General features: G+C 35.4%; 1 protein-coding gene across 1 annotated transcript in view; it reads left to right on the top strand.

Moving 5' to 3' along the window:
- Positions 1-4,520: 4,520 nt before the first annotated feature.
- The window catches only part of LOC132724315 (structural maintenance of chromosomes protein 3-like), a gene marked incomplete at its 3' end in the record, with an annotated part of 32,815 nt that continues 26,638 nt past the window's right edge, over positions 4,521-10,697 (top strand). The window contains 2 exon segments of the mRNA XM_060709156.1: positions 4,521-4,675; positions 9,033-9,108. Of these exon segments, the coding sequence (XP_060565139.1) occupies positions 4,661-4,675; positions 9,033-9,108 (91 nt within the window).

The raw sequence follows: 10,697 nt of genomic DNA, 5'->3' as shown, positions 1-10,697 counted from the left end.
ATCTTATGTAACAAGGTTCATAACTCTAGCACCAATATTTCAAGAATTACCTCACCATGAATTAAGATCTTTTAACTAAAAAATATTTTTTTTTACTAGAACTTCTTTAGTTTATAAGGTTTCTACTTCAAACTTCAAAGTCATATTCCTCACCATCAACCACATCTTATGTGACAAGGGTCATAACTCTTGAAGCAATATTTTTAGATTTATCTCCCCTTAAACTGAAAATTTCTTTAAGAAATATTATAACTTCTTTATTATTAAGGTATCTACTTCAAATTTCAAATATATATTTCTTATTATTACCCACATGTTGTGTGACAAGGTTCTTAGCTCTAGCGTGACTATTTCCTGAATTATTCCCCCTTGAACTTGGAATTTATATTAACAAATGGTATCTTTTACTAGAACTTTTTGTCATTTGGATAAGAGTTACAAAACGCAAGCCCCTGTATTGCCAGAATTACCGCCATTTCATCTTTGAACTCAATTGTAAATTGTTTTTTTTAGTATTATCTTTGTTATTATAAATGGTATCTACTCTAGACTTAAGATAATTAATTGTTCTTTGTCATTACTCTAGCATCTTTTTTCAAGAGCTACTTCCTCTTTGAACTTATAATTTTACTTTAAAAACTTCAAATTCTTTTTGCTCTTTTTGTTTTTGGATTTTAGGGGTATATATGAGTATCTTATTGGTCTCAAAAATATAGAGGATTTTTGACATCACTTCCATAGCTGTCATTAAACATAGTCCTTTTCCATGCCTCAATCGCCTTTCAACAATACAAAATGAAATATTTTGCCGTCAGTTAACTGTTACATCTTTTTTTAAATGAGACCGTGAGCCACTTTTTTTCATTTCAGACCAGATCACCGTTTCCAGTTTCAGAATGCTTACATTACACTGCACACATGGTATACATATAATGCTAATATGCCCTTTTAACGAGAAAGCAGATATCAATAACAACATCAACCGAATTCGGTATAGCTCCATTTTTTTTTAAAAAATGCGTTGTGCAAACGCAATTCAAAGAAAAGTGTATTCAGGTATTTTGCCAGACCGACATTATAATGATCGAAAAATAAAGAAAATTTATTGAACAGATAGTTAGCATTCCTAAACAGGGACAACTTTCCTTCATTTCCTTCATTTCCTTTATTTTTCTTTTATTAGCAACAATAAATGACGTACACAGTTAAGTATCTGGTGTAAAAAACAACATTAGAGAGCCCTTAACATAGAAATTAAAGTAACATGACTGTCTTATAAGGCGAAATGTCATTATTTCTGACGGACGTTAAATGGTTTTAAAAATTTGCTATTCTTTTAAGGTTAGAGAAGACCATAGACGATTTTGTCGATGGAAAACTACAAACGACTTAAGCAGGCGATGTTGTTTTTATTATTATTTTTATTATTATTATTATATTTTAGAAATAATATACCCCAACAGTGATTTTATCGCTCAATAAAATCACTGTTTGGAGTGTGGATGCGAAGAATTTTATCGTGCGCAACTATGATGGCTGATTTGTCCGACTTGTGTTTTCGTCCCGCGACCCCGTCGAGAATTATTATGTTAAAATGGCGGGACGCGGAGCGAACACACGCTAATAAGCGGGGCGCGGGACGAAGTTAAATAAAGTTTCCTTTTAAAAGGAAAGGCTTGCTCAGTTGTGCCATCATCCCTTCCCTTTAATTTTTTTTTTTTTTTTTTTTTTTTCAATTTATTATCACATTTTTTTTTGAATTACGGTATTTGTATATCATAAACGGTTTATTTAGTTTGTTTTTTTTCTCGAAAAAAAAAAGTTTCACTTTTAAAGGGATAGGTAGGGTAAGCCCAAGACTGGACGAGCACCATTTTTAGATTACCTCACCTCTGTCAGTAGATCTAAATATAACTTGATCATGCACTAACATTCTGGATCTTTTGGTAAGCAGGACCGCCCTTTGAAGACGGAATACTACTACAGTAACCATTCTCTATTGTATAAAACTAATAAAGACAAAAACCAATTATAAAAGAAACTAACTTTTGCGTCTTGAAAAAGAACTGAAACGGAACCAAGTAAAAATAGAAATCCTATTTATATAAACAAACTGGGATTACCGAAGTAACTAAAATAGCTTAGATTTCCATAATATTACTTCGTCTGATTCCGCAGTATGACGGAAACGCCCGAATTGTCACGATTGCAATCGGAACTACCTCGGCTATTATCATTAATCCGAAGAGTGACGGAAAGGGCCGAAAAGTTGCGATTGGCACGATTGCAGCTGGTTCCCGTTCAATCATGCACTAACAAATGTAAGCAGGAAACCACCTAACCGGAACAACTTTTCCAAACAAATGGCTTGCAGCCGTGGCTGCAAGCCAATAAATAACTTCGACCCGAGTTGGCGCGAAGCGAGATTTAAGAAATAAAACGGCAGGGTCGCCAGACGAAAACACGCTTATTTGCAGGAGCGCGGGGCGAAGTTTAATTAAAACACGAATGGTCAAAATCAGCCACCATACGCAACCGAACGACAAACAGTCATTTAATCAAGCGATATAAAATCACAGATTTGGATATATTATTTCGATTCTAACACGATATCAACAAATAAATTGGGCCTAATTTGTTTCCGTACTTATTTTCAGCGCGTCGTATTTTTACGTCACATGTCTAATGGTTACGACACGTACATGTCTAAATAAAGAACATCAACAGTGATTTTATTGCATCATATCCTTTTATGTTCAATAGGGGAAATGCGGGCCGTGTTAGTATATTTCTTAAATAACAAAACGTCAAACAGGTCATTAATTTTATCTCCTTAAGCTAGGAAAAATTATGCCGAATACAAATCAGTGTAAAACTTCATGTTCTCATGTAGCTCTATGTTAATTAAATATAACATTCATTAAATTGAAATGTTACGAAGCAAAAATACTGAATATGTGATTAAAACGACTTTTCCGGGATCCGAACATTTACGAAACGAACGCTAGACTTCTATATATCACTGCGCCATTACGCAAGAGTGCAGCTCGTAGAAAATTCAGGTGATAAATCTTTGCTTAATATCTGGGACATCAGACAACTTATGTCCAAGTTAATATGCACGGTATGTGTTACATTTAGTTCTTAAAAGAAGTGATAAAGAACTGATTTCTTTCAGAAATTTACCTATAGAAAGTTGATGGCCGATATATCGATGAATTGCCTAAATGAAGGCAAAATATGAAGAAAACTAAGATTGCTTTCCTCTGGGCTTTGACCTCATTTTTAATCGAAACTCTGTGTTGTCACTGAACATGAACACTCTCACACTGGCCATAGCTTTCGCAGAAGCGGTGGGTCCATCACAGCGGCGGTGGAGTATTTGTCGCAGAAGCGGTTGATAAAATATGGTAAATTTAAATGTAACGAAGCAAAACAACTGAATATGTGATTGAAACGACTATTCCGGGATCCGAACATTTACGAACGAAAGCTATAGATCACTGCGCCATTACGCACTTTTAAAAACATATACAAAAATTTTGAGCAAGACTGCAGCTCGTACAAAATTCAGGTGATAAATCTTTGCTTAATATGCACGGTATGTGTTACATTTAGTTCTTAAATTAAGTGATAAAGAACTGATTTCTTTCAGAAATTTACCTATAAAAAGATGATGGCCGATATATAGCTGAATTGCCTAAATGAAGGCAAAATATGAAGAAAAAGATTGCTTTGCTCTGGGCTTTGAACTCATTCTTAATCGAAACTCTGTGTTGTCACTGAAAATGAGCACTCTTTCAGATAGAATTTGCATTAAGCATTTAATACTTTAAGCAACAACAGGCACAACAACAGCAACAACACGTTTACGCAATTGTAATAGAATGTTAACTTAGGTGGGGTCAATATTTTTTAGTGTCCAGCTTTATTTGTCATCCAATGAAAAGGCTGTATTTCTTAAAAATTATGTGTGTTAATTTTCATAGAAGAAAAAAAGTCGATACTATATTGAAATCCGTTCATAGTCGCCTTCTATTTTTCATAGTGCTTCATAGTACCGCGTAGTGACGTAATCAAGGGCAAAATAAAGCTTGACACTAAATATGTTAGTGTTCATCCGTGCTGTTCTCGCTATCGCTCCCGTCGAAGTTTCTAATTTCTGTAGAACAGCACGGATGAACACTAACATATACATAGATAAAATGGGGGTCATTATTTTATATATAAGGGGGTCACTATTTTATAGGAGGTCACTATTTTATATAAAATAATAACCGGGGGTCATTATTCTATGGGGGTCACTTTACAACGTAACACCAGCAAGCGAAAATTTAGCAGTGTACAACTTTATGTTGTTTCCCGCCCATTTAATGAACCGCTACCAACAAAGAATAATAATTCATATTGCAAAAAGAGATACTTTTTAATTTATCATATAAAAATACAGATTTTAAACGTATTTCTTTTTAAATTTCAAACAATACCATGTGCTGTGTTATGTTTAGTCATAGAAACAGCATACATATTTTGTCCGCGATATAAGCTACCCTATTTACCGCCATTTGTAATTTATGAAAATGTAAACAAGTAAATTTTGGTTTTATCGAAATCCCTGCTCGCCACCTGAGTTTAGAATTAAACAGTCAACTTGCATAAAATGTATATCAAACAGGTAAACATTTGATTTAGACGAGTTTGCTTTCAATTCAGCAATTAACTCTTTAATTAGTAGATTTTCTATATCTTTTGTGTTGCCTTTTGTTCCCAGCTCTCTGTTTGGCCGCTCTGTTTCATCAGCTGCAGTTCATGTTTAGGGTCACTTGCAGAAAATCCATAATTCAAAATCCTAACCCTACGTTACTTACCCATAATTTTCTAACCCATAACCCTCTGAGTGTTAATACTATATAATGTTGATTCAAATATGAATCCGGGTCAGCTCGGCCCTAAAACGTACTCGGCCCCCCCCCCCCCCGAGTCAGCTCGGGGCTATTCCAACTCGGCACGGATCAACTTGGCCCACTTTTCAATTATTGATATTTAGGTTTGTGTTATCACTATTTATTGTAATTATTGTAAGTATTTATAATACACTGATTGACAGTTTCCGAACTAGCAGCAGACAGGCTTTTCTTATCAGTAGAATTGCGAGTAAAGATAACCGATTGCGTATCTCACTGTATTTCTGACTCACTCGTGGTAGGTTTAACCGTAAAGTTATCTCATGCATTCAAATTTGATACCACCTGCAATTAATTAGAAGCTTATGATATTAAGTAAGCACGTTTTTGTTTCATTTTTTTTTTAATATTACTTTACAAACAAAATGCATCTAAGGAAACACATTTTTATTAGATCAATATTAATTTTATCGAATCTGCAAGACAAATAAATAACAATTTCTTTCTAAATGTACTTTATTTCGGCAGAAGTACAATTATATGATAATAAGATATTTTTTATTATTCAATTACCTTAACAACATGCAAAGCAAAGTTAATACGTTATATATATTTTTGTAGAGTGGGCGGAGTTGACCCGTGCCGAGATGGTATAGGGCCGAGTTGACTCTTTTCCGATTCAATTACATGGACACTAGTCCTATAAATATGACGTTGCTTTGAGATTTTTGCTTCTGGGCAAAGCAACGTCATATCGAAATTGCTCAAAAACCCATAGCATGTTCCGCCTGAAAATCGGGCAGAACGAAAAACAATTAAGACAGCGTGTATTTACATTAATTTTGACCTATTTATGAACAAAACTAAAATATAAATACCTCTGGACAAAATAATTAAACTGTTACATCCAAAAAATAATGATTAAATCCTCTCATATATTTCAATTCATTTTACAGCCGATAAACGAATGGCGGCCATACAGTGCGCGAAATCTGATTGGCTAATTCAAATTCAAGCGTTTAACTGAGTCAGAACAATCTAACGGAATATTTATTTAACGAAGTAATTGCCCATGCACCGTCAGTGTGTTCGAATATATTTTTCCGTTCAAAAATTTGGAATCAATCTGTAAAGCACCTTGCTTAACCAGTATGGCTGATAGACAAAAATAGATTGATGTTAAATTGATTAGTACATTGTTTGAGAGTTTTTGTGTATGGTTGAGCATAAAATTGAAAGAAAAGGAGATAAGCTTTTGAAAAAAGCTTGAAAGGGAAAACAATAGACATTTTTTGAAATTTTTATGATGCTATGTGTTTTTGAGCAATAACTATTAGACGCCAGGCTTGCCCGACATAAACTATAACAAGCCTGTTACGTCTAATATATTGGACTACATGGACACAAGAGCAAAAATGTTTTGAAGGTTATGTTTCATTCTAAATCTACATCAAAGAGTATGTTAGGGTATATCCATGAACAAGAGCTGTTAACAGAAAATCATGCATTCTCTGCATGATAATAAGTCAGTTTTTGACAAATCATGCATTCTCTGCATGATAATAAGTCAGTTTTTGACAATCATATAATCCTGGAAAAGCGCTATACAAGCACTCAAAACCACTAATTCCCATGAGCTTACAGGGGGCTTCGCCCCCCTGGACCCCCTACCAGGGCTTTGCCCTGGACCCACAGGCCCCCGGGCCCCCAACTAAATTTTCAGGATTCACAAGATTTCCAACTTCCACCCATGTATACCATTTCAATTGTTGTTATTGAACAGCAACCAAAGGCTCTTTTTTTCTGGAAATCACAACGATCGATATATTCGTATGTTCTTTACTGTAACCAATGTGGCGATTAATCTCTGAAAGGTTAACATGAGAAGAGAATTGTTGTTTCTTGGTTACTTTCCTCACTTAGAGTTATAAAATAACATATATGCATTTTCGACTTTCATATAATTTTGAAAAGTTCTGTTCGGCTAGCCAATACAGTGTGTCCTGACTAGCTGTACGTGACTCAAGTACGGCTAGAAAACATTTGGCTAGCCATAAGGCTAGCCACTTCCAATCATAATATTAAAAAATAGCTGCAGACAGATTTTAAAGTCTAGGCATTTTAAAATGGGAGGCTTTGGCATTTGGCAAGCGTAATATTATTATATTCAATAGGTTCAATAAATTTAGTACTGAAACTTCAAGAAAACAATGAACTGTTTACAGTAAAAACTATCATTGGGTCGCTTACAGCATAGCTTTGTCATTGAGCACGTCATAACACTATGTTTTTTATAGCGCAAATGGCGTCATGTCAAAAGACACCTCCGATATCATTCAGGCCATTTTTTGCTTGTATAATGGGTAGATGTTCCGCCCCTTCACAATTCAAAATTGCACTTTTTATGCCCCCGCCATGTAATGGCCGGGGCATATAGTGTTACCCTGTTCCGTCCTTCCATCCTTCCGTCCTTCCGTCCTTCCGTCATTCTGTCATTCCGTCATCATCAGTTTCCGTTCATTATCTTAAGAACGGTTGCACACATTCAACTCAAATTTGACATATGGATATGTTATGAGAAAATACAGGTCAAGTTCGAATTTGGTCATGGTTCTATGATTTTTGGCAGAGTTATGCCCCTTTTACTTTGAAAATAATATGAAATTTCAGTTTCCGTTCATTATCTCCCCAACAGTACAACACATTCAACTCAAACTTGACATATGGATATTTCATGAGAAAATACAGGTCAAGTTCGAATTTGGTCATGGTTTTATGATTTTTGGCAGAGTTATGCCCCTTTTACTTTGAAAATAATATGAAATTTTCAGTTTCCGTTCATTATCTCCCCAATGGTACAACACATTCAACTCAAACTTGACATATGGATATGTCATGAGAAAATACAGGTCAAGTTCGAATTTGGTCATGGTTCGATGATTTTTGGCAGAGTTATGCCCCTTTTACTTTGAAAATAATATGAAATTTTCAGTTTCCGTTTATTATCTCCCCAATGGTACAACACATTCAACTCAAATTTGACATATGGATATGTTTTTGGAATGCCCAGGCCAAGTTCGAATTTGGTCATGGTTCAATGATTTTTGGCAGAGTAATGCCCCTTTCACTTGAAAATAATATGAAATTTACAGTTTCTGTTCATTATCTACCCAATAGTGTTAAATATTCAACTTAAATTTGACATATGGATATGTCAAAGGAATGGGCAGGTCAAGTTGGAATTTGGTCATGGTTTGATGATTTTTTGGCAGAGTTATGTCCCTTTCACTTTGAAAATAATATAGATACATCTTAGGAATAAGCAGTTTAAGTTTGAATTTGGTCGTGGTTTTGAACTTTCAGTTTCAGCACTCATACTTTTAGCCATTATTTTGGCTACAAATATGCAATATGCTATTATTAAAAGGTCAAGACTGAATTATTTCAGTGCCTTGAACATTGTTTGAAAATGGTTTGTGTTAACATTGAAAAGTTTTAAGGGCTTTGAACTTAAAATGAAAAGAATAATTTATGCACCATCTGAAATTTTGGCTGCGTGCGGGGGCATCCGTGGCATGATGACACATTTCTAGTTTCTTTCACAAAGAAGCAGACAGAAATTTGCAATTTCAAAAGAGATTTCTAAAATAATGGGGTTCGAGTTCGAAATTTTATTTATTCATTGTTTAACTTCCATTAAAACTTGATTTTTGTCAAATAGATTTAATCAAGGTAAATGGTTTTGACGCATGTTAACCGGGTGAAAGTACTGCCTAGAAGATGATTTTACACAGGTCAGAAATTTTAAACCAAGCATTCACAGCACACTGTTTCCACTTTCCGGTTACAAAATGATGCAAAAATGGCAAAAATTATTTCATTTATCCACTATTCTCTCTCAAAATGAACAGGCCCAGGCCCCTTCACAATTTTGACAAAAAATGCCCTGCCATTTTTAGGATATGTGATAAAACAATATTTGGCATTCAATATACATGTATTAATCCAAAATTTTCTATCAATGACATCCCAGATCAAGGAGTCTAAATTTTCAGATGTTTCTATATGAACCATTAAAATACTTATTTCTAGGTTTTACTATTTACGTTTCAGTATTTTCTGTTTCAGGTTATTATTCAAGGTTTCAGAAGCTATAGAGAGCAAACTGTTGTAGAACCTTTCAGCAGTAAACATAATGTGATAGGTATATTGTAATATTTATTAATTCACTCACTCCTTGGACATATTGTCTACTCAGGATTCCAAAAAGGGGGATTTTTATCGAAAAGAGAGAATTTATTACATTTGTTGTTCTTTTCCATCTTTTTCTATGTAAAATTTTACCCTCTGCCTCTGTAAAAATAGGGGGAGAATTCTCAAAAATATGAGTGAATCCCCCAGAGGCTCCTAGAATAGACACTGTGCACATACTATAAAAGGACAGCCAGGGATCAGCACTTCATTATTTTCTTGTCCAGTCACCACTTTGAACAGCCCATTAGTATTAATGTTAGATTGTCTTGAAATGATCATATGAAAATTTACTTAAATGTAAAAAGGTGTAATAATTATAACAGAGCTCTTTTAAATGCTTTGCTTATCAATCAACCATCACATGGAAAACAACATAAGTATAAACAGTCTGTCATGGAAGAAGGCCTTCTAGGCTTGCACATGGTTAAAGTTGCTCGATTTCAATACATGTATATTTATTATGCCCCCATTTCGAAGAAAAGGGGGTATATTGCTTTGCACTTGTCGGTCCGTCGGTCTGTCGGTCCGTCGGTCCGTCGGTCCGTAGACCAAATGGTTTCCGATTGATAACTAAAGAACCCTTAGGCCTAGGAACTTCAATCTTGGTATGGTGATTGGTCATGACCAGTAGATGACCCCTATTGATTTTGGGGTCAAGGGGTCAAAGGTCAAGGTCACATTGACCTTGTAAGCAAAAACGGTTTCCGATCAATAACTAAAGAACCTTAAGGCCTAGGAACTTCAAACTTGGTATGGTGATTGGTCATGATCAGTATATGACCCCTATTGATTTTGGGGTCAAGGGGTCAAAGGTCAAGGTCACATTGACCTTGTAGGTAAAAACGGTTTCCGATCAATAACTAAAGAACTTTAAGGCCTAGGAACTTCAAACTTGGTATGGTGATTGGTCATGACCAGTAGATGACCCCTATTGATTTTGGGGTCAAGGGGTCAAAGGTCAAGGTCACATTGACCTCTTGGGTAAAAACGGTTTCTGATCAATAACAAAAGAACCTTTCGGCCTAGGAACTTCAAACTTGGTATGGTGATTGGTACTGATCAGTAGATGACCCCTATTGATTTTGGGGTCAAGGGGTCAAAGGTCAAGGTCACATTGACCTCTTGGGTTAAAACGGTTTCTGATCAATAACAAAAGAACCCTTATGCCTAGGAACTTCAAACTTGGTATGGTGATTGTTTATGACCAGCAGATGACCCCTATTGATTTTGGGGTTAAGGGGTCAAAGGTCAAGGTCACATTGACCTTGTAGGTAAAAACGGTTTCCGATCAATAACGAAAAAACCCTTAGGCGTAGGGACTTCAAACTTGATATGGTGATTGGTCTTGACCAGCAGATGACCCCTATTGATATTGGGGTTAAGGGGTCAAAGGGCAAGGTCACATTGACCTTGTAGGTAAAAATGCTTTCCAATCAATAACTTAAGAACCCTCAGGCCTAGGAACTTCAAACTTGGTATGGTGATTGGTCATGACCAGCAGATGACCTATTGATTTTGGGGTCAAGGGGTCAAAGGTCA

This window comes from Ruditapes philippinarum, unplaced genomic scaffold (assembly GCF_026571515.1).
Source record: "Ruditapes philippinarum isolate M1 unplaced genomic scaffold, ASM2657151v2 ctg4307_1_1_1_1, whole genome shotgun sequence".
In the NCBI taxonomy this organism is placed as follows: domain Eukaryota; kingdom Metazoa; phylum Mollusca; class Bivalvia; order Venerida; family Veneridae; genus Ruditapes; species Ruditapes philippinarum.
Note: the sequence above shows the minus strand (reverse complement) of the source record. Positions and strands in the feature narration are given on the sequence as shown.